This window comes from Lagenorhynchus albirostris, chromosome 2 (assembly GCF_949774975.1).
Source record: "Lagenorhynchus albirostris chromosome 2, mLagAlb1.1, whole genome shotgun sequence".
Classification (NCBI taxonomy): Eukaryota; Metazoa; Chordata; class Mammalia; order Artiodactyla; family Delphinidae; genus Lagenorhynchus; species Lagenorhynchus albirostris.
The window spans coordinates 172,430,863-172,455,456 of record NC_083096.1 but is presented as its reverse complement, the minus strand read 5'-3'; the positions used below and the strand labels follow the sequence as shown (position 1 = coordinate 172,455,456).

Below are 24,594 nucleotides of genomic sequence, written 5' to 3'. Positions count from 1 at the left end.
AAAGGAGGCAGCGGGCACAGCTTCGTGCCCTCAGCCTTTCTGCCTCGCTTCTAGTAGCCTCACTGCCCAGCTTCCCTTGTCCGAGGTCCCTCTGGCCCGCTGCCTGGTTTCTAGTTCCCCACCACCCAGTGTCTTTCTCCACGGGGCACACGCCGCATGCCAGGTGCCTGCTGGGCCTGGGGTGGCATGGGGTGTTGACAAGGTAGAAGGAACGTCCTGACCCCTTGGCCCCTCCCGCCCTTGCCCACCTCCCAGCCCAGAGCCTGAGTTGAGCAGGCTGACTGTGAAGGGCTAAGTGGATCAGTCGGGATGCGGAGGAGAGAGCGGTTTCCATGGCGTTTCCATGGCAGCGGCAGGAAGCTAGAGAAGAGAAGCCAGGAGAGGAAGGGGAGGGGGAGAGAGGGGGAGGGATCACCATGGGAGGAACAGGGGAGGGGCAAGCAGCCGGCCAGAGGGGCAGGGGAATGGGGTCAACAGAGAGACGGGGAGGTGGGATTGGGATTCGGGGCCTGAGGCTCAGTGTGGCAGATGAACAGGGTGGGGAGGGCCAGGAGGGATGGCACAGTGACCCCCATCTTCCATCAGCCGCGCACCAACGAGGCCAGAGCAGCAGGGACCGGTAGCCACAATGTCAGCATCCAGCATCCTGGTGACTAACTTCCTGGCTTGGGTAATCTAGGGACCCCACACTAGGATCCCTAGAGCTAGATGATTTCCTAGGAATTCATCTTCGGAAGATGAAATTTGATTTCCAAGGGGCGTTTTCCCACATTAGAAACAGGTCACTCGCTGTTTGCCCACTGGGAAATCCCAGCTGCCATCTCTGGAGCAGCGCTCTGGGCAGGAATGAGGGGGGCCTTCCACAGTGATATTGTTTGAGCCTCAGAACAAAGGACTCACTGTGGCTCTGCTGCAGAAGCTAAGGACCAGAGAGGCAAGGGACCCGCCTGAGGTCACACAGCCCTAGGAGGCTGAGCTAGATTTGGATGAGCATCCCCCCTCCCCAGGAAGTTCCCATCCAGCACGAAGGGTCCCTTCTCAGCATGAAATTCTAGGACCTAGGAGGATGCATCTCAGGGGTGGGCCAGTGGGAAGCAAACCCCTTCCCTCAGCAAGTCAGCGGAGGGGCAGAATGGGGCCTCAACTCGTCCTCAGCCTAGCTGTCAGTGTAGTGAGTAATTGGGCCCCAATTACAACACATTAATGCTCATGGGCCAGAATCGCCAATCCACAAATCTGGGGCCAGGAACAAGTCCTGCGATGAGTCTGAGGTTCCCTGGATGGGGGAGGGGAAGACCAATGGAGGGAGGGGGTTGGGAAGGGCGCTAGCCTGTTCTGGAACTTCTCCCCCCTTGGCTGCCCTTCTCTATTATCTCCCCTCCAACTACCAGCCCTGCATTTGATTGGAAGCCACAGATATTTCATACCTACTGAGTGGTTTCATGATGGAAACCATTTTCAGGTTGAAAAGGGGGATGAAAGTCACAGTAATGGCTTTTTTTTGTTTTGAACTTTTTTTTTTGGCTACGTTGGGCCTTCGTTGCTGCCCTTGGCCTTTCTCTAGTTGCGGCGAGCAGGGGCTACTCTTCGTTGCGGTGCGCGGGCTTCTCATTGCGGTGGCTCCTCTTGTTGTCGAGCACAGGCTCTAGGCACACGGGCTTCAGTAGTTGCGTCACGCAGCCTCAGTAGTTGTGGCTCGCGGGCTCAGTAGTTGTGGCGCACGGGCTTAGTTGCTCAGCGGCATGTAGGAATCTTCCCGGACCAGGGCTTAGAACCTGTGTCCCCTGCATTGGCAGGCGGATTCTTAACCACTGTGCCACCAGGGAAGTCCCCACGCTAATGGCTTTTTAAAGGTTCTGGGGAAAGAAAAAAAAAGAGTTCAGGCAGTTTCTGAAAAGAAGGGGAAAAACACACAAGGTAGAAGGTAATAAAGCTCTCAGCGCTGAGGGAGGGGCTCAGCTCCTAGGTAAGGGGAATTTTCGGCTGCCCCATGTCCCCTGCCCAGAGTTCCCTCTCCCTCCGTCCCCTGCCTGGTTCGAGACAGCCTGTTCACCTCTAATTGGTGCTGCTCATGTGTCCTCAGGTGAGCCCACCACGTTTAGACTGGCCAGACCTTTGACTGGCTCCCCAGCCAGAGGGGATGTCTGGAAGGTGGTGGTCCCCAGCTGAGGGCTCCCAGCCCCATCGAGAGATTCTGACATGTCCTCCTGCTTGGCTCGGGGAAGAAGTTGGACCCACACTCTCCGGCTTTGTGTCGTAAAAATAGCACCAGGTTTTTCTGGCTCTATGAGACCCTGACTCATCGAGACTTTGGCTCGTGGCGATCCCAGTGGTAGTTCAGTGAACACCTATTATGTGCCCCCCATCCCCACCTCATGTGAGGGGCTCTGTAACACCATCACAGTCCTCAAACCATGCTGCAGGGGGCCATCTGGGTCTATTTCCCAGGGCCCTTTCTGGGTCACCTGGCACAGGTGGCCTGGTCTCTCCATCCTTGACCCGCTGCTGACTGCTGCCTGGACCAAGGCAAGTCACTCCTCTCTCTAGTATGCTCATTAGTTAAATGGAAGGTTGACCAGCATCCTGATTTGCCTGGAGCTGAAGGGCTCCTGGGACAAGGAATCTTCAGTGCTAAAACCAGGAAAGTCTTAGACAAACCAGGACTTGCTAGCTGGTCGCCCTAGTTAAGACCAGGCTGGACTGGAAGATCTGATATGAAAGGAGCAAAACTCCCAGCCTCCTCCACGTGCACCCTGTGCCCATAGGATGAATCCATTAATTCAAGGGAGAGTTTCCTTCCTCCGCCAGCATCTCTGCCTGGTGCAGTCCCCAGAGCTGCACACCTGCCTGGGGAATGTCTCCCCAGTCTGCTCCTGGACAGGGCTTGCTGGAGGAGAAAATCTAAGGATTGGCCCAAAGGAAGCGAGGGAATCATTTCTGACCCCTTGGGGTTGAGACTTCTCTTCACAGGCAGCTTTCCCAGGAGTGTATTAACCAGGGGAGGCTCAGGTCTTACCATTTCAGGTGACTTTAGCCAAGTTCACTCCAAATGGGATGAGACCATTTGCCCTGGATCTAAGTCTAGTCTCTGGGTCCCACTTTCTGAGCTGATCTTGAGGGTAGACTCACTTCCAGGAGGCCAGGAAAGATTGAGAACACATCACCTCTTTCAGAAGCCGGGGGACGGGGAGCAGGTACAGGTGTGATCCAGGAGGGCAGAGTGGGATTCAGCATCAAGTCAGTGTAGAGTGAGGGTGATGGAGGCCACGTGGCCAGCTTGGGGCAGGCCCTGGGGGTTTCAAGGACCCATGCAGAGCTGCAAAATCTATCCATCTCAAGCAAATTCCATTCAACAGTATTCATGAGGGACATACCATGTGCCAAGGCCTTCCAAGCTCTAGGTTCTGGCTGGTTTGGTGAAGCCAATGGAAGGGGACCTCCCAGTGTGTCTGGTGGGGGAGGGCAAGGTTAAACAGATGGATGGACCCAAGGCAAGGGAGGAGGGCTGAGAACCTGAGACTTGGGGCTTGCTGACCAGCAGCAGTAGCATCGCCTGGGAGCCTGTTAGAAACTTTCAAGTCCCTCCCCAGAAACCTACTAGAACCTGCATTTGAACCAGATCTTCAGGGGATTCTTGAACACATTCAAGTTTGAGCCTTATACCCCAGCACCTTCCCAGGGTGTCCTATAGAGGATCCCATCCCGAGATAGGGTCTAGGTCTAGACAGACCCTTCCTTGCCTGTCCCCAGGTGCTTTCCAAGACCTACTGGCTGCCACAAATGCTACCCCCAGTAGCCACTCCATTTCTGAGTGCTGGGGGCGTTCGTGCAGCCATCCAGGGCCTGTGAAGGAAAAGGGCAGCCAGGGAGGGGAAGCAGCTGGGGCTAGCTGTGCAGGTGCACACCTGGGCAACTGGGCCAAACAAACAGACCTGAGCTGCCCACGGGCTCCCAGCCAGGCTCTGCAAACTGCACAGGTGCGAGGGAGGGGGAAAAGCAGATGCCTCAGCCCCCGCCCCCATCCTTTGTCAGAGAACAGCACACCTTTTTCAAGTGTCTTGTTAGCAAACATCCCAATAGCACCCACGGCTGCCAGACTTCACGGCCACTTTTTTTTTCATTCTACAGCTTGGCTTGTGTTGTTTTTCTTTTATTTATTTATTTATTTATTTATTTATTTATTTATTTATTTATTTATTTATGGCTGTGTTGGGTCTTCGTTTCTGTGCGAGGGCTTTCTCTAGTTGTGGCAAACAGGGGCCACTCTTCATCGCGGTGCGCGGGCCTCTCACTGTCGCGGCCATTCTTGTTGCGGAGCACAGGCTCCAGACGCGCAGGCTCAGTAGTTGTGGCTCACGGGCCCAGTTGCTCCGCGGCACGTGGGATCCCCCCAGACCAGGGCTCAAACCCGTGCCCCCCGCACTAGCAGGCAGACTCTCAACCACTGTGCCACCAGGGAAGCCCCTTCACGGCCATTTTTATTAATTCTGTCTCAAGACTCTGCAGAGGTGGAGCGGGCTTTCTGTAATAGTTGCCCCGGCCTCGTGGGGCCATGACATTTGAACTTGGAGAGTAAGCAGGTGTTGGAGGGAGCGAGAAACAAGATCCAGGCCTCAGGGAACGTGCCACCAATCAAGGAACCATGGCAGGCGCAGGAACAGTAAAACTTCATTACTTTCCACTTGAGAGCTTTCCAGCAGGCATCACGGAAAGCTGGGCAGGCACTAGGCTAATAGGATTGCAGGGGGTGTGTTTAACCTACTTGCTAGAATGAACTATTTCCAGGCCCCTTAGAAGCTTCGTTTCTATGCAAACAATGGTTGTACAAATGAAAGGCTCTCTCATCTCTTCATTAAAGCGGATCCTCAAAGGATCAATTGCTACTTGAATCTTTTTCATTAGCCCAGAATGAGGTACTGTCTATATAAATGAAGACCTTTGCATGACAAAATGCTTTTTAAATAGGGTAGATTATAAAAGTTTGGTTCTGACAAGTCTTCTTCAGCAAATTCACTTGCTGAATTTTGCCATAGATGTGAGGCCACACACCCCTTTCTTCCCTCCTTCCCTCCCTTCCTCCTTTCTGGGTTTGGGGCCAGATCAAGGAGGGGCCTACAGTCAGACTGAGTTTGGGCTTGATCCTCCAGTGTATGGAAGCCACGGGAAGGTTTTAATTTGGGAAAGGACAGGCCAGATGCTCACTGTGAGAAGGTCGCTCTGGCAGCAGGGTGGGGAGGAGATAAACTGGAGGGCCTCAGGCAGGGAGACATGGCAAGAATGAAGACAAAAGTGGAGCAGTTCCAGACAGAGCAGGGTCAGTAGAGTGGAGGGAAGGAGCTGACCACTGTGTCCTCTGTCCTGCCAGCTCCCATCCCCCGAAAGAAGATTAGAAGAAAAGAGGGTCAGAGGCAAATGTCATGCACACTTTTCTCTTAGAGAAATCCCATAGCCCCCACCCTTCCTCCCCAACCTTTTTATCCACATGGCCACACGATTCCCACAGGACTTGTCATCTGGGCTTGGAGCTCACCGCGGATGGAGAGAAGCATTTGATAGTAGGGATTGAGAGAAGCATTTTGATAGTAGGAATAACGTAACGGAGAATGAGCTGCTTCTCAAGGAAGCACCCCAAGCAGAGCGTGCAAAGGCAAAAAGCCATAAAAAGTGGAGAAGTCCTCACTGTAGAAAACGGTTGAGCAACGTCTTCATGTTAAAATAAGCCCAGCCATGCCACTCCTTGGTATGAACCCAAGAGAGATGAAAGGATACGTTCATACAAAGACTTGTCCGCATATGTTCATAGCAGCTTTATTTGTAATAGTCACATAGAGAGCAGCCCAAGCATCCATCAGCAGGTCAGTGGATGGATAGGAGGGGCTATGGCCACGCAATGGGAGGCCACTCAACCTTAAAAAGGAATGGACTATTGACAAAGGCAACAACATGAATGGATCTCAAATAACAGTGACGAGTGAGAGAAATCCAACAAAAAATAGGACATGCTCCGTGGTTCAATTTATATGAAACCCTGAAAACGTGATCCTAGGAAACAGTGGCGGAAAGGGAATCAATGGTTGCCTGGCATTGGCGGCAGAATGGGGGGATTACAGAAGGACACAAGGAAACTTTGGGGGGCGATATGTTCATTATCTCGATGGTGGCAATGGTTTCAAGGGTGTATACGTATGGCAAAACCCATCGAATGTGCAAACTTTATGCACAGTTTCCTGTTTGTCAATCAGACCTCAATAAATCTGTCAACAAATGTTTTGGTTAAAGGCAAGCATCCCAGGAGACATAGTGTAAGGGCAAACGAACCTAACACATTGCACTACCCCCAAGACATGGCAGGATGAGATCGGTGCTTGTTATGATGACCTTGATCCAGGGTCAACTTAACTAATGTTCAGCTGATTTCTCCTAGGAAGGAGGAGGCATATATGTAGACTCAACTAAAAAAAAGACACCTTTATAGTGATGCCTGACGGTCCCCAACTTACGATAGTTCGACTTAACAATGTTTCAACTTTACAATGGTGCAGAAGCGACATACATTCAGTAGAAACCGGGCTTCAAATTTTGAATTCTGGTCTTTTCCCGGGCTAGCCATACGCAGTACCAGACTCTCTTATGATTCTGGGCAGGACAGCACGCTCCCAACCAGTCACAGGATCACGAGTGTAAACACAGCCGATACATTTACAACCATGCTGTACCCAGGTAACGACTCTGTTTTTCACTTTCAGTATAGTGTCCAACAAATTGCATGAGATATCCAACACTTTATTGTAAAATAGACTTTGCGTTCGATGATTTTACCCAACTATAGGCTAAGGGAAGTGTCCCGAGCACAGTTAAGGTAGGTGAGGCTAAGCTAGGATATTCAGGAGGTTACGTGTATTAACTGCATTTTCGACATGATATTCTCAATTTTCAACTGGTTTATCAGGATGTAACCTCATGGTAAACTGAGGAAGATCACTATTGTTTTGTCTTCTTCCACGTTATGTACTCAACACCGTAAACATGGTAGATGCTTAATAGTTTGTTTTAAAATTTTAATACATTCATGGTGCAGGGGGAAAAAATCTGACAAGCACCTACAGCGTGCCAGGCTCTGCTCTAAGTGCAATTGCATGTCATTAATTTAGGTTTCAGGTCTCAGCAAAAGTCACTTACTGGATCGTCTGATTTGCCGACAGTACAGGAAAAGTAACTCAGAGATCCGTTCCCTGTTTCATCCCAGCCCCACCCTCTGCTCCCAAGTCCGCCATCTCCAGTCTGGGAGAATCTAGGACTCTTCCCAGTGGAAAGACAAAGTCAGGAAAGGAAAGATGATCAGAGGCTGTAGAGTCGTATCAGGTGTGGGGAATGTGAATACAACTGGCTCAGCAAACTCCAGGCATCAGAATTAAGGGGCCCACTGGAAGCTGGAAGAAGGGAATTTAGGAAAATAAAAGACCATCCCTTCTCCCAGCAGGGAGGAAACAGATGGCTCTCAAAACCTGGAGAGATGGCACGGCTCAAAACACAAAGATGAAGAGCAGTGGAGGCAAATTCCAGTCCCAAGGGACTCAAATTAATTTGCTGGGAAAGGAAGATCTGACTTACAGCATGGGGATGGCAGTGGGGTTCCAAAGACCTCTCCCGGGCTCTGGCATCCATCAGGCTCGGTTTCGAATCACAGCACCCACCTACTCACTCTGTGACCTCCTCACGTTCCCTCTTCTCTGGGTGCCTCAGTTTCCTCATCTATACAATGGGGATAATAATATTATTATTGCTATAGAATACATACCAGAGCAGGTTTTATATACTACATTATAATGGGGTAGTGTCAAGGATCCAGGGAGACAGGATAAAATGCTTAACACAACGCCGCTCATTGTAAATCGCTATAAATATCAGCTCCTTCCAAAGGCTGTAATCCCACAAGGCAGATAGTATAACACCCAGTTATCAGATGGAGAAACCGAAGCCCAAAGAAGCCCAAGGGCCTTACCCAACCTCCCGCAGCTAGTGAGGTGCAGAGCCCAGACCAGAGCCCAGGGCACCTAACTCCTGGCCCTGGTAGCTTCTGCCGCCCTCATTCATACAGTGAATATTCTCTGAGCACCTACCACATGGCCAGGCTCGCCTTCAAGTAGCTCATATGCTTCTCTGGGAGGGAAGACAAAAGGGTACCAATGTAGCGTGATATGGAAAGGTAGGTGCTCCCAGACAGACACAGCCCTGGGGAGGTGGAGAGGGACTCTGTCTGCACAGGGGGCGGCGGGCAGTCAGGGCAGCCTGCCTGGCAGAGGCAGCATCTGAATGTAAAGCCTTAGGACCACTTATGTATCTAGTGATTCTAGTCCATTGGACTTTCAAGCCACACCATTTTGGGCTAAGCCCTTGAATTATCCCACGTAATCTTCTCAATTATCTGATGGGGAGGGATCATAAATGGGGAAAGTGAGACTCACATGCTAGGCTTTGAAAGATGGCTAGAGGCTTGCTGTGTAGATAAGAAAGGAAAAGTGATCCAAGCAGAGGGAACAGCCTGGGCAAGGAGGCACAGAGGCAGGAGACAAATCCTTGGCATCTCTGTGTCTACCCCTTCCCCCACCCCTAAGGCTCAGCACAGGGTGTGGTACACAGTAGGTGTAAATACTTGTGCTGAGTGTGGACAGCCTACAGTCCTGGCCCTGGGCCTTGTGAAGCCCCAGTGACCAGCTCTTGCCTGACCTCACCTGAGCCACGGGGACAGCCAGTGGGGTCTCCGCTATCTCTGTGCCCAGATTTTCAAAAACACAATTACTCGCCTGCCCTTCAGAACCGCTGTCAGTGTCGGTAAACTCCAGCTGCTAAAATGCATTACACTGAACTCGCCAGAAACCTTTGCCATTATTAATAGTTTATCGATTGCAGCCCCTGGCTGATGAGAGCAGGTCTCCTCACCCTCCGCCCCCTCGGGGCCCTGCTGTCTGCGGAAGGCCTTCTAGCCAGCATGCAGATCAATGCCACTCAAATCTGGAGAAAGGGGGTCTCTGGGCCACTTAATCCACTTCAGAAGGATAGCACTGAAGGCACAAGCTCAGACGAGGTGCTGAGAAGGGCAGATTGGTCCAAATCAGAGCTGTGACTGGAAGCAGACAAGAACCAGAATCTGCCTTGGGGTGGGGTGGGGGATGGGGGGCTGCATAGCTCGCAGCAGAGGGAGGCTCACACCATAGCCTCCTGGAAGGTCTCACCATCCACCCATTTAGCAACTATTGATTGAGTACCAACCATGATGGCAAGCACTGGGCCAGGCCCTGGGATACACTGGTAAGCGAGCTGGATGCAGACCTCGCCTTCATGGATTTTATGGTGCACAGTGTGGGGGAGGAGGACATTCGCGAGTTACCAACATGTCATTAAGTTACAGTGTAGACAAGAACGTCTCAGGAGAGGCATGCAGAGACCTGCTGTATCAGTTAGCTATGGATACATAACAAGCAGTCCCAAATGAGGATGGTTTAAAGCAATGTATTATAGCTCACGAGGTTGGGGTTGGCTAGGTTCAATCCCGAGTGTGGCCTTGGCTGGACCAGCTGGGCCAAGTGGGGCCTCCCTCCACTTGCTCTCAGCCTCCATCAGAGGCTTGTTCTCAGGACAGAGGCAGAGGGAGAGAGAGAGAATTCTTTTGAAACTTGGAATTTGCACACCATCACTTTCACCACATATTATTGGTCAAAGCAAGTCACAAGGCCAAGAATGGGGGAATAGACTCCACTTCTAGGTGAGAGGAACTACGAAGGCACTTTGCAAGGTACAGGGAGGCTGTTAATCCAGGCCATCAATGCAATCAATCTACCACAGCCACCCGGTCCAGTTGGTCACTTTCTAAGTGACCTTTGTAACTTGAAGGATGTAGCCAGGGGAAGAAAATGCAACATTCTCAGGAAAAGAGACTGTTGCAATCAAAAGTGCTGAATCAAAAAAGATACTTGGCTCAATTCACCTAGGACTGTCACCTATGAGGGATCCTGGATGGGGTTCTGGAACAGAAAAAGGACTTTAGTGGGAAAACGGGTGTAATTTGGATAAAGTCTGGAGTTGCGTTAATAGCGATGTATTAACACTGGGTCTTAGTCTGACAAGAGTACTATGGTCTTGTAAGAGTTAACAATGGGGGAAATAGGGTGAGAGGTGTTTGGGGACTGTATTCTCTGTGCAACTTTTCTGTAAATTTAAAATAATTTAAAGTTTCTTTTTGAAAAGAAGGAACTTGGCACATGGGAGGAATGGAAAGAATGCCATTGTCGCTGGAGGATGGGGGAGCTGGGATATGGCAGGAACCAACTGTGCTGAGCCTTGTTGGCCCAGATAAGGATTCTGGTCTTTATTCAAAGAGCAGAGAGAAGCTTTTGAAGGGCTTTAGGTAGGGGAGTACCATTAATCCCATTTGCATTTGAAAAGATCTGGGGTCTACCTTGGTGCACAGATCAGGAGGGAGATTAGCAGGGGCAGAGAAACCAGTTAACTCTTCATCCCATATTCCAGGTGAGAAAAGATGTTGACAGTGGAGATACAGGGGAGAGGATGGTTCAGGACGTATTTAAGATGCAGAACATCCAGGACTTGGTCACTGACTGTGTTTGGGGATTATAGAAATGGGAGACATCAAGGATGGTGCCCAAAGTGTGGCTTGGACCTCTGGCGGAGAGCAGGACCATTCGCGGAGGAAGAAACATCCAAGGCTGTAGAAATAGTCCTAAGCAAAAAACCGCCTCCTTCATAAAGCACCAATCTAGATGTCCCCTGAGCTGTCTTCTATACCACCCGTGTTGTGTCACCCAAACATATTGCTGGTGTTACTGTCACCAGAACATGAGTGTAGTGATTGCCTAAACACGTCACCTGTGTCCCTAGCACAGAAATACATCTTCTGCATATATCACCCCATGTGACAGTTACCTGTGCATTTCCACCTGTGTCAACCGTGTCATTATCTGTAGCTGCCAGCTCCATGTGTCCCTGGAGCCTGTTTCTTTACTGAGCTGTCACCTGAGCATGTCACCTGTACACCTGTCACCTACGCAAGGCCTTTAAGAAAGTTGCCTCTATAACAGACACCTATGAGTGTCACCTAAACATGTCACTCTAGATGACTCATTCAGCAGCCCTGCCCCATAGAGAGGCTATTTTTTTTCAGTCTAGCTGAGTTACAAACAAAGAAGAGAGTTCCCAGAGGGGAGACAGTTCCCTGCTGCTTCCGCTGTCACGGTGTTCTTTTCTTCTGAGATGGGAGGCAGCATCTTCCCCACAAAGTTTCCTTGATGAAAAGCTTCCCGTTCTTTAAGTCCTTTTGTGACGGTCGGTAGACCAGATGTCAGCCTCTGTGTATTCTATGGAAATGAAGGTGTTTGTTTATGTTAATGTGAGCTGGGCGATGGGAGGGAAGGAGGCTCTGTTGGATGGGCGGGCTTCCTCCATGAGACCGGAGATGGAGAGAGAGAAGCTGGGCGCCCAGGTGGGTGTGTGTGGGCACGGAGGGTGGGGGAGGTGGGGGACAGTGAGTCACAGGAAAAAGTAGCTGGAAGACAAAGATGGGGGTGGGGACAGCTGAAATGAAAGGAGAGAGGAGTGACTCTGAGGTTGGATTGCTCAGTAGAAACAGATGGAGAGAGAGGCTTAGCTGATGGAGAGGGAAATGTGTTAGCTATGGGGGTGGGCGCGAAGAGTAGAATTGAAGGACCCCCCCCTTCTTGGCGGCAGGGCTGGTGCAGGCGTCCAGGCCTCCAGAGCCTGTGCTCTTAGCCAACACCCTCGTCCTCCACCGAGGTTCTGATAGGACTGCTGGGCCAGTTTGGTGGGTAGAGCACTATGCTTGGCATTTACTAGGGTTCCATGAACATGAGCTTCTTCCCCCGGTTTCTGCTGTGGTGTGAGAACCTCCAAGACCCAGACACAGAGACCCCACTTTCTTTAAGTTGTGGCCAGAATAGGCTCCCCTTCGGCTGCATGATGAGGCCCAGAGAAAGCTGGGACTTGCTGGAGGACACACAGATTTCCCTGATGCAGCAACAACATAGCTTCTGAACTCCAGGTCAAGGCTCTTCCCCTCCAAAGTGTCCAGATCTCACTTACCAGGAATCCCCTCTCCCTCACAGGGCATCACAGGATCCAGGAACAACAGGTAATTGTCCTGCGACCATTTTAATGTGACATTCCTGCTCACAGAGGTCTTGCAGTAACATCATCACATTTAATCCTCACTGCAGTCCTGCAAAGCATCAGCTCCGTATTCTAGATAAGAAATGGAGGCTCAGAGACAGCATGGCTTACACAAGGTCACACAGCGTACCAACAGTGGGGGCAGGATTTGAACTTGGCTCTCTCTAACCCAGTGTCAGAGAGGAGTGAGGAAAGAGCTGCCCCAGTGACATTTCCATGGAGAGAGAGAACAACAGACCAACTCATTTTTTTTTTTTTTTTTTTTTTTTTTTGTGGTACACGGGCCTCTCACTGTTGTGGCCTCTCCCGTTGCGGAGCACAGGCTCTGGACCCGCAGGCCCAGCGGCCATGGCTCATGGGCCCAGCCGCTCTGCGGCACGTGGGATCTTCCCGGACCAGGGCACGAACCCGTGTCTCCTGCATCGGCAGGCGGACTCGCAACCACTGCGCCACCAGGGAAGCCCCAAACCAACTCATTTTATCGTGGTCTGACCCTGTAGACCCTGTAGAAGGATCTAGAACAGAAATCATCAAACTACAGCCTGCAGCCTGTAAACCAAGAATTTTTTTACATTTTTAAATGGTTAGAAAAAACTGGAAAAAGAGAATAAGATTTCATGGCACATGAAATTGTATGAATACAAGAATTGATGATTATAGATAAAGTTTTATTGGAACACAGCCACGCTGGTTCACTTACTAAGGGTGGCTGCTTTTGCGCTAAAAGAGCAGAGTTGAGTAGTTGTGACAGAGACTGTAAAAACAACAAAGCCTAAAATATTTACTCTTTATTTTTACTTTTTTATTTAAGATTTTTTTATGTGGACAATCTTTAAAGTCTTTATTGAATTTAATACAATATTGCTTCTGTTGTTGTTTTTTTTTTTTTTTTTTGGTTTTTTGGCTGCAAGGCATGTGGGATCTTAGCTCCCCGACCAGGGCTTGAACCCACACTCCTTGCATTGGAAGGTGACGTCTTAACCACTGGACTGCCAGGGAAGTCCCAATATTTTACCCTTTAGAGGACATGTCTAGAAGAAGGTTTGAGGGAGCGTCTCCTGTCCTCATGGGTCGCCTCCTCTGAGAAGGCCTCTTGACCACCTCGGGCAGAATCAGCTGCTCCCCGCTCACTCTACGCATGGATAAGCTCACCCTTTCCCATGGGATTTGGGTTTTTTTTAAATGAAATATAGTTGATTTACAATGTTGTGTTAGTTTCAGATGTACAGCAAAGTGATTCAGTTTTATATAGATAGATAGACAGATAGATAGATAGATAGATAGATAGATACTCTTTTTCAGGTTCTTTTCCATTATAGGTTATTACAAGATATTGAATATAGTTCCCTGTGCTATACAGTAGGTCCTTGTTGGTAATCTATTTTATATATAGAAGTGTATATATGTTAATCCCAAACTCCTAATTTAACGCTCCCCCCACCTTTCCACTTGGGTAACCATAAATTTGTTTTCTGTGTGAGTCTATTTCTGTTTTGTAAATAAGTTCATTTGTGTATTTTTTTTTTTTTTTTTTTTTTTGTGGTACGCGGGCCTCTCACTGTTGTGGCCTCTCCCGTTGCAGAGCACAGGCTCCAGACGCGCAGGCTCAGCGGCCATGGCTCACGGGCCCAGCCGCTCCACAGCATGTGGGATCTTCCTGGACCGGGGCACGAACCCGTGTCCCCTGCATTGGCAGGCAGACTCTAAACCACTGCACCACCAGTGAAGCCCTGTATATCATTTTTTAGATTCCACATATAAGCAATACCATATGATATTTGACTTTGTCTTACTTCACTTAGTGTGATAATCTCTAGGTCTATCCATGTTGCTGCAAATGGCATTATTTCTTTTTTATGGCTGAGTAATATTCCATTGTGTGTGTGTGTGTGTGTGTGTGTGTGTGTGTATACACACACCACATTTTCTTTTTTCTTTTTAACATCTTTATTGGAGTATAATTGCTTTACAATGGTGTGTTAGTTTCTGCTTTATAACAAAGTGAATCAGTTATACATATACATATGTTCCCATATCTCTTCCCTCTTGCGTCTCCCTCCCTCCCACCCTCCCTATCCCACCCCTCTAGGTGGTCACGAAACACCGAGCTGATCTCCCTGTGCTATGCGGCTGCTTCCCACTAGCTATCTATTTTACATTTGGTAGTGTATATATGTCCATGCCACTCTCTCACTTTGTCCCAGCTTACCCTTCCCCCTCCCCGTATCCTCAAGTCCATTCTCTAGTAGGTCTGTGTCTTTATTCCCACTTTGCCCCTAGGTTCTTCATGACCATTTTTTTTGTGTTTTTTAGATTCCATATATATGTGTTAGCATACGGTATTTGTTTTTCTCTTTCTGACTTACTTCACTCTGTATGACAGACTCTAGGTCCATCCACCTCACTACAAATAACTCAATTTCGTTCCTTTTTATGGCTGAGTAATATTCCATTGTATATATGTGCCACATCTTCTTTATCCATTCATCCGATGATGGACATTAGGCTGCTTCCTTGTCTTGGCTATTATGAATAGTGCTGCTATGAGCATTGGAGTGCGTGTATCTTTTTGAATTATAGTTTTCTCTGAATATATGCCCAGGGCTGTGTTTTCTGGATCATGTGGCAACTCTATTTTTACTTTTTTAAGGAACCCCCATCCTGTTCTCCATAGCCCCATGGGATTTGGGGCATTGATCAGCTTCCCTGCCTCCTTATCCATTGGGATGGGGGGCGGTCCATGGAGACAAGAATTTTACTGTGTTTCTTCTCAAGTCTCCAGGGCCATGCATAAAGTGATAGCATGGCCATGTGGAGAGAGGAATTCAGATTCCCATCCTGGCTCTTAATAGCCATGTGGGGGGGGGCAATTACATCCCCTCTGGAGTCTCAGTTTCCATGTTTATGAAATGGGAAGAGCAATTCCTGTGGCGGGGGCAGCTGTGAGGAATGAGTGAGCTGGTGGACTAGTGACAGTTTTGAGCCTGAACCACATGACAGGCGCCTCAGTCCATGTCATCCTCAGGGGGGGGCCCTGGGAGCGGGCACGTCACCATCCCTGGCTCAGCAGCTGAAAGGAGCACAGATTCAACTCTAGTTGAACACACAGCCCACACCTTCATCCTCTGAAGCATCGGGCACAGGGCCTGGCATACAGTCGGTGTTCCATAAATGTTTCTTCTGCGCCCAGCACAGCACGTGGGCATTGCATGGTGGATCCAGGAGCGTTGTTGACAGAAGGCTGGATGGTGGGGCTTTGGGGCTGGTTTACTGCAGCGCTGTGACTGCCAGCCCCAGGCCAGGGACCCTCATCCTGCGCCTCTGCTTCCCCGCAGGCTGCCCGAGGTCCGCATCTCTGACAACGGTCCTTACGAGTGCCACGTGGGCATCTACGACCGCGCTACGAGGGAGAAGGTGGTCCTGGCATCAGGCAACATCTTCCTCAACGTCATGGGTGAGTGCAGGGCTCTTGGCACTGGCGTCACTGTGTGCGTGCACGTGTGCCTGTGCGCGCGCGCGCGTGTGTGTGTGCGCGCGCGTGCATACGTGTGTGTGTGTGCGTGTGCATACCCACGCACACAGAGGGGCTGTACTGGGAAACACCTGCGGTGCTGGCACTGGACCCTCTTCTCTCCCACCCTTGCCCTCGAGGGCAGGAGGCCAGCCATGCTGAGGTGTGACTGATGTGGTCTCTCAGGAACCCCTTCTCCTACCAGCACTGACACCCGGGCCTGAGGAAGGCAGGGCTGTACCTCATCCCTGCAGCCTCACGGACCAGGCACTTTGAAGGGGCTCCGACATGTTGATTGGAATGCATGAGGGGCACTGAGACTTCCCGAGGGGTGGCAGCCTGCCGCAGCCTCTGGGCCTCAGTTTCCCCTTCTGTAAGATGGGGGGGATGCAGGCCTAGTGGATCACTCGTGGATCTCCTAGCCTCAGGCTCTGCGACCTGGTGAGGTCACGGGGAGAAAATACTGAGTTGCATGGGCACCTTTCCCAGGTGAAAGCCAGGAGCCACGTTCATGGAAGCACCTGTAGCAAAGTGCAGTGGGGGTGGGCACTCCCCTGGGGGGAGGACAATCCAGGAGCCTCCAGGGTGGGGGAGGGGATTGAGACAGCATCTCAGTGACGATGCACACCTACTGCAGAGAGAATGTTCCCTCCCTGTGCCTCCCAAGCCTTTTCCAGGACATTGAAGCGTCAGGGGACAAGGTAGAAAGCGTGCCGGACTGGAAGTCAGGGTTCCTGGGTTCCCACCCTGTGTCTGTGCCTCCATTTCTACATCTGTAAAATGGGGATAAGAATACTAGTGCCTGTCTCTGGCTGGCTGTGTCCCCTTCCCAGCCCCGGTTTCCCCACTTGTAAAACAAAGCCTTTCTCCACGTGGTGTCAGAAGCCCCTTCCAGCGCTGACGTTCTTGCCGGGCACAATCTTGGGATCTGGGGCAGCTCTGCTGCCAGGATTCTAGGCACTTGGCCTTGACTCTGGACTCTGTGTTCCCTGATTTTCTTATCAAATGATATTTATCAGGGAAACAAGCTTGCCATACTCAGGCAGTCAATGAAAGCATAAAGGCCTCGTGGAAACCACTGCTTCTGGGGAAATGGGAAACCTCCAGAGGCCCGACCTCCAGAGGGACATTGAATCCTGTAGCAGCGGCACGCGGTGTGTTCTGGCTTCCTAGGGGACAGGCCATGGCCAGGAGGTGGCAGTGCCAGGAAAACCTTCCCTCTTGCAGTCACCCGCCCACGGAACGGCTTCTGTAATACTTGGACAAGGAGTGTTCTTGGTACCCAGCCCTAGGCTGGTCACACCAGGGAAGCCGGTGCAGATGAAACTCGGTTTGCTCCATCAAGGGGCTCCCAGTCTGATGAGGGATGTGTACTCAATTGTTTATTCATCAGATATTTATTGAGCACCTACCACGTGCCAGGAAATGGCCATATACTTACAATAGGAAACATCTTTGTTCTTGGGAGTTTGTGTCCAGTGCGTGAGACAAACACAAAACACATGTGTAGATGGGTAAGTGAGGTGATTATGGATAGTGACAAATAATGGGAAGAAAATCACGCAGGGTAATGGGGTCAAGAGTGATACAGGGGAGGTGGCAGTCAGTTTAGGGAGAGAGCTCAGAGGAGGCCCCTGGAGGCCACGAGGTTAAGTGCTTTCCAGACCTATGTCATTTAGTCCTCACAGCCAACCCAAGAGGAGGTACTAGCACTATTATCCCTATTTTGCAGACATAGATATAGAGGCACAAAGAAAGCAAGCAACTTGCTTGAAGTCACACAGCAAGGATCACAAAACCTTCCTGTGAGATCAGGCTGCTTAGTGTTGAGGCCGGAACCCGGGTGTCTTGACTCCCGGGCCAGCTATGTTGCACGGATGGAGGCAGTGTAGAAGGTCCAGCTGAGGCTCTGCTCTCTGGTGCCTGTGAGCAACCAGAGTCCTCAAAACCACCTCTGCTACGAGGCGCACTCCTCCCCCATTCACCAAAGGCTCCTGAGCAGGTTACTGTCCCTCTGTGGCCTCGGTTTCCTCATCTGTACAATGAGATGGTAGAACCAGGTAACCCTAAACCTCCTCTGCTAGTTCCAACTGAGGCACAAAGAGGTCTCGTGGGACCAGCCCGGCTTGCACAGCTGGCCTGACAATCCCAGCTGAAGGAGGTGGTGTGCTCCCGGTAGGCTCCAAGGAGCAAGGGGCTTTGTGCTTCTGGGCTCCTCCCACAGGGAGGTGGCACTCAATCCAGGGATGGGGCAGACAGCTCCCAGCATCCCACTTACTGAGCAGCAGTAATGAATAAGTAATAAGTAAATGAATAAGGCTACCAGGAGGGACCAGAGAGGGGTAGGGCCAGGGATTCCACCCTCACCCATCCCAACGCCCCCAGGAAGGCTCTGACCCCTAGAAGTTCAGCGCATCCCTGGGTGGGACTCTCCCTGGAATAGCAACCCCTCCCCATCTCAATCAGTCCTCTGACTGTCCCCAGTGCTCAGAGGTCACCGTGCTTGTCACTGGTCCCTACAGCCTAGCTGTCCCCTGATGGGTCAAGTCCACCGGTGCTTGCCACGCGGGCAGGACCTGATGTCTTGCCCCACCATGGCATGTGCCTGACAGTGCGCGAGCTCCCAGCCTCATGCGCATTTTCCGACAGAATCCTGGCGACAGCCTGTGAGCTGGGAGATGTTATAATCCCCGTTATATGAGGGGAAATGACTTGTCTAGGGTCATAACAGCCATCTGAGGCCAAAGCCCATGGTCTAAACCAGTGGTTCACAAACTTGAATGAGCATCAGAATCGCCTGGAGGGCTTGTGAAGATACAGATTGCTGGGTCCCACCCCCAAAGCTCCTAATTCAGCAGATCTGGGGTGGGGCCCAGGAACCTGCATTTCTCACAAGTTCCCAGATGATGCTGATGCTACAGGTGCCAGGGCCACACTTTGAGAACCACTGGTCTAAACCACTGGTCTAAACCTCTAAGTCTTCAAAAAATACTAATTCTGTATATCTCTCTATTGATATCTATATCAATACATGCATCAACAGCTGTATCTATACTCTTATCTATATGCGAATGTATTTCTCCTCCTCCTTCCAACTGTCACCTCACCCCAGACACAGGAGGATGCCCCATCTGCATACAAGTTAAGGACACACAGGTTTGGAGCTGAATCCCAGATCCACCATGCAACCTCGGATTCATTAGCTTCCCTGGGCCTCTGTCTCCCCATCTGTAAAATAGGGGTAAGGATGCCTCCTTCCTAGGATGATTGTGAGGTTTAAATTAGAAAAGGTTTGGGCTTCCCTGGTGGCGCAGTGGTTGAGAGTCCGCCTGCCGATGCAGGGGACACGGGTTCGTGCCCCGGTCCGGGAGGATCCCACGTGCCGCGGAACGGCTGGGCCCGTGAGCCATGGCCGCTGAGCCTGCGCGTCTGGAGGCTGTGCTCCTCAACAGGAGAGGCCACAACAGTGAGAGGCCCGCGTACCGCAAAAAAAAAAAAAATTAGAAAAGGTTTGCAAAACACCTAGCCCAGCACGAGGCAGCTAAGAGGTTCAGTAGGCCAGATTTCACTGTCTTTATTGACATTGTCTCTGGCCTGCCTGCTCTTGGGCACGGCTGTGGCTGCCTCTTTCTTGCCCCTGGTTTCAGCCCTGGCACAGAGAAGAGCCATCCACTGTTCCTGACTCCAGGGAGCTTTAAGCCCGTCTGAGAAGTGAACGCTCACAGGTTTGTGCCCACTGGCTCCTTGGAAAGGGGGTCCAGTCCTGCCCTGTTTCTGGGTGTCAGGGTGGCCGGCCTCTGTGTGACCATCCTCCTGTAAGTCTGCCTGTCCAGACATCACATGTCTAGGGGAGGAGCCAGGACACATCCCAAGTTTGAAAATGACAGCCACACTTCAGTCTTGGCCAGTTTGTGACAGTTCCACGGTGCTTCCCATAGAGTATTCCACCTGATCCTTAACCGCGGCCCCTCAGGGCCAGGATAACCCTTATCCCCAGTTCCCAGATGAGAAGACTGAGGCTCAGGGAGAGGAAAGGATTGGCTCTGGGCCCCACAGGGCTGTGGCTGTCCCTGGCCCAGAGCAGCATGGCTTCTGAGGTTCAGCAAGGTCCGGACTGGTGAGGGGAGGGCTGGGAGAGACAGTGGGGCTGAGTATAAGGCAGTTGCCCGTGTAGTATCTCCCATAACCCCGGCGGCCACGTCAGCCCATGAGGCAGAGACTGCACTATGCCCACTGCACAGACCCAGGCACAGAGAAGGAAGTGGCTTACTTAGCCAAGGTTGGGAGGATTAAATGAGATGATGCATAGCACAGAATGTTCTGGGCCCATGCACAGGCCGAGTGACCCATAAATAGTGTCTCTCTACAAACTACTATATATAAAAGAGATGAAAAACAAAGTCCTACTGTACAGCACAGGGAACTATATTCAATATCCTGTAATAAACCAGATGGAAAAGAATATGAAAAAGAATATGTATAGATGTATAACCAAACCACTTTGCTGTACAGCAGAAATTAACACAACATGTAAATCAGGGAATTCCCTGGATGTGCAGTGGTTAGGACTCCACGCTTTCACTGCCCAGGGCCTGGGTTCAGTCCCTGGTCAGGGAACTGAGATCCCACAAGCCATGCGACACAGCCAAAATAATAATAATAATAATAATTTTTAAAAAAATCTCTAAAAAAACCATTGAAAATCAACTGTACTTCAAAATAATTAAATGAATAATAATATCTCTCACAACAAATAGTGATCATGTCAGTTAAAAATCAGGCACAATTAGAAAGGTTTAAAAATTGCCCCGCCTCCCCCTTCCTCCCCCATGACCGTCTCCTTTAAATATATTTCAAGGCAGGTTTCAAAAATTAAAGTCAACTCATTGTTTTGGCCTGTCTGTGGCATTGCATAGAAAGACCCTTTCTTGTCACACACACGCACACAGAGACCTTCCCTCCAGGTAAGTGGAGGTCATTGAAAGCTGGGGTCTCCTTTGGGCCTAAGCCCTTAGGTCTCCTAAGGGACCCTAAGGGCTGTGCAAGGAACAGTGGGGCAAGACGGCCCCTGTCCAATTTGGGGTCAAAGGGAAACTTCCCAGGACAGTGGGAAGAGGGTAGCCTAGAGGGTGGGGAGCGCCCAGGCCCCCACCTACATCAAAAGCACAGAGCAGGTCCGCCGGAGAACTGGGCACCCCAGCCCACTATCACCAAGCCTGCATCCTTCCAGAAGATTCTAACGCGCTGTTTCCAGAGGCCTCTGGGTAGAGATCAAACTGCGAGTGCAGCTGTAATTTCACGCCTATAACATCCCCGCTCTGTGGTGGGGAAAGACATTTGGGAGCCCCGTGGGTGACACCGAGGGTTCGTGCTGCACACACGCATTAAAATGTTTTCATCCGAGCAGCAGATAAATTATAAGCCAGTCTGAAAGTTGCGTGCTGGGCCCCGGGGACGCACCGTGCACAGTCGCAGACGGCTCTCGGAGGCTCTTCTTAGGGGCGTGGGATATGCGGGGGGCGTGTTCAGGCTGGGACGTTACAATCAATTACATGTTGAGAGGCCCAGATACTCCCACCTGCTGAAGCCAAAAGAGGCTGTTCTTTCGGTTTTGCCGCAAGACCAAGGCACAGGGTATCTTGGCCACCCTCGCCGTGCAGAGTTGCCACTGAGGGGGCCTTTAACCCAGAGCTAATAATCAAGGTCACTAGCCATCAAGCACGGCTATCTGCCCAGCCCTGTGTGCTGAGTATTCAATCCATGGTTCATCATGTGACCGTCATGAGCACCTCCCGATGCAGGCATTGTCACCCCCATTTTACAGATGAGGAAACGGAGGCTCTGAGAGTTTAAGGGGCTCACCCACACGAGTGGCAGAGCTGGGGCTCCCAGCAGGTCTGGCTAAGATCAGAGCTGGTGTTCCTAACAGCATCTCTGAGCTCCCAAGGGGAAACATCCCAACCTTTGGCACAAAAGCTGTTAGTGACACAAATGTCAAGCAAGCATGAGGGGGAGGGGGGAGCAGTGCAGAGTAGAGAGAGTGGGGACCTTGGGGAGACTGAGCCCCAACTGGGAGCACTTGGCAGTCAAAACTCAGATGGCCAGTGGGGCTGCTGTCCCTCTAGGGGGCTCACAGGAGTCTGGGGGGAGGAAAAGGACGTCCATCAGTGCCCCCCGCTTCTCCATTCCTGTGCCCCAGTCCCCGTGAGTGGTTCTCCCATCCGCTACTACCCAGCGCCCCCCTCACTACTTAGATCCTCTGAACGGAGCACTGAACTTGGAGTCCAGCCAACCTGGGTCCAAATCCAGGTCAGTGTCCACGTGTGACATGGACAGTCCAGTATCGAACTTTCCTGTCTGGTAAAAACAATATCAGAATGTCTTTTTGGTTGAAATATATTAGAAGGTGACTTGGCTGTCCATACACACGGGCATTCTAAATCTCATTTATTCATTCATTCTTCATTCATTCATTTTACCAAATATTTATGGAGTACCTGGTACATTCAGGTGCTGTCGTATGCATGGGAACTCAGCTTCGGCGATTGGACAGACAAAATTCCACGTCCTCAAGGAACAGTCAGTGCAGGAAGAGAGGCAGACACAAACAAGTAGACAGCTGGGACCTGTGATATGTCAGAGGGTAGTCAAGCAGAGCAGAGGGAAGTGGGGCTATTGTAAACAAGGCGGACAGCGAGGCCTCTCTAAGAAGGTGACACTCAGAGAAGGTGAGGCCCGAGCCACGTGGGTTTCATGCCTTCATGCAACCAATTCAATGGCTACTTACTTATTCATCAGCTCCCCCGTGCCAAGCAGAGTTCTAGGTGCTGAGGACATGTCCCATTGAGGGATGTAGCTCATGGTACAGATGCAGAAGCAAGGTCTGGGGACTGTGCTGCATCCCCAGGGCTGCCCATGACACGTGATTATAATCTGGGGGCTTAAAGCGAAAGGAATGTATTCTCTCGCAGCTCTGGAGGCTAGAAGTCCAAAATGAAGGTGTCGGCAGGGCTATACTCCTTCTGACAGCTCTAGAGAAGGGTCCTTCCTTGCCTCTTCCAGCTTCCGGTGGTTGCCAGCAATTCTCAGCATCCTTGACCTGTAAATGCATCATTCCCATCTCTGCCTCCATCCTCACCTGGCGTTTGCCCTCTGTGCGTCTGTGTCCCAATTTCCCTCTCCTTGTAAGGACGCAAGACAATGGATGAGGGTCCACCCTAATCCATTATGACCTCATTTTAACTTTACATCTGCAGAGACCCTATTTCCAAATAAGGTCCCATTCACAGGGTAAGGACTGCAACGTATGTTTTGGGGGGACACAATTAAACCCACAACAGAAACTGACCCAGGAGGGAGCAGGGCAGATTCACTGTCTGATTCCAAAGCCCATACTCTTGGCTCCCAACCACAAGAGTCACTGTTCATTGTGTGTTTGCTCACCTGCCACGCACCGTGCTAAGCTTTTCATAAGGGAACTTACTGAACAGTCACGACAGCTCTGGAAGGCAGGTACTGCCACTTCCCTTTTGACAGATGAAGAATCTGAGAGGTTACATCACTGACCCAGGCCACCCAGCCAGCTAGTGCCAGGCAAGGGTAAATGCGTCCTGTACGCTTAACCACTCCCTCTACTAGACGTCACAGAGGATTGTCAAGCATTAATAAAATGTTCTATCTTGGGATCCCTGTGTCTCTTCTGGAGGCTTCCAAGTGAGGTTGGCAGATAAAGGTAGAACTTTGCAACCCGAGGCCACAATGGCACCAAACCACACTATATGCTTTTCTAAACCTGAGGCCAGGGGACACGGAGAACAGTTGTTAATAAACTTTGCATAGCTTGTCTTTTTTTTTTTCAGTGTGTTTTACTGAATTTTTATTAAGTGCATCTGGTGCTTTTTTTTCCCCCTTGTTTTTGTTTAAATTGATTTTTATTGCGGTAGAATTCACATAACTTATAATTCACTCATTTAAAGTACACGATTCAGTGGTTTTCTGGCCTGGCCTCGTGGAAATGGGCTCAGCCTGTGTCACCCCCCAGCCTGCCTGTAGCCCTCACCAGCCCCAGAGCGAGTTTCTTCTAATGGAATAAAATGGAGTACAGAAATAAACCCTCACATTGATAGTCAACTGATTCTCGACAAGGATGCCAAGACAATTCCATGAGGAAAGAAGAGTCTGTTCCAAAAAATGGTGCTGGGACAACCAGATAGCCACGTGCAAATAATAAAGGTAGACTTTCCCTAACACCGTGTACAAAACTTAACTCGAAATCCATCATCAACCTAAACATAAGAGTTAAAACTATAAAACTCTTAGAAGAAACACACAGGAGAAAATTGTGATTGTGATTCCATTGGTCTATCTATCTCCAGTGTGAGTTGCTTGCTCCCCTGCCGTGTGACTTTGGACCACAAGTTCATGGGAAGTTCTCCCGTGGCCAGTTCCTGGACCTTTCCCATTAGAAGAATCTCACCCTGGGGCTGGTGAGGGCTAAAAACATTCCTGGCAGGGTGACGAAGGCTGAGCCCACTTCCTTGAGGCCAGGACAGAATCTCGGATTTCTGGAGAGCTCTGAAGCTCTGCTTTCTGAGACCAGATTCTTTTATTTTTTAAAGGTTACACTCCATTGATAGTTATTATAAAATATTGGCTATATTCCCCATGTTGTACAATGCATCCTTGTAGCTTATTTCTCCTTTTCTTAAACAATGTTTATTTGTATTGGGGTATAGTTGATTTGCAATGTTGTGTTAGTCTGAGGTGTACAGCAAAGTGATTCAGTTACACATATATGTATATCTATTCTTTTTCAAATTCTCTTCCCATTTAGGTTATTACAGAATATTGAGTAGAGTTCCTATGCTATACAGTAGGTCCTT

The 24,594-nt window shown here is 50.3% G+C and overlaps 1 protein-coding gene across 2 annotated transcripts in view; it reads left to right on the top strand.

The window, feature by feature from the left end:
* The window catches only part of IGSF21 (immunoglobin superfamily member 21), a 245,917-nt gene that overhangs the window by 189,037 nt on the left and 32,286 nt on the right, over positions 1-24,594 (top strand). For both annotated transcript variants that reach the window (XM_060142792.1, XM_060142793.1), the window contains exon 4: positions 15,537-15,655. In XM_060142792.1, coding sequence (XP_059998775.1) covers positions 15,537-15,655 — 119 coding nt within the window. The remainder of the gene's footprint in view (positions 1-15,536; positions 15,656-24,594) is intronic.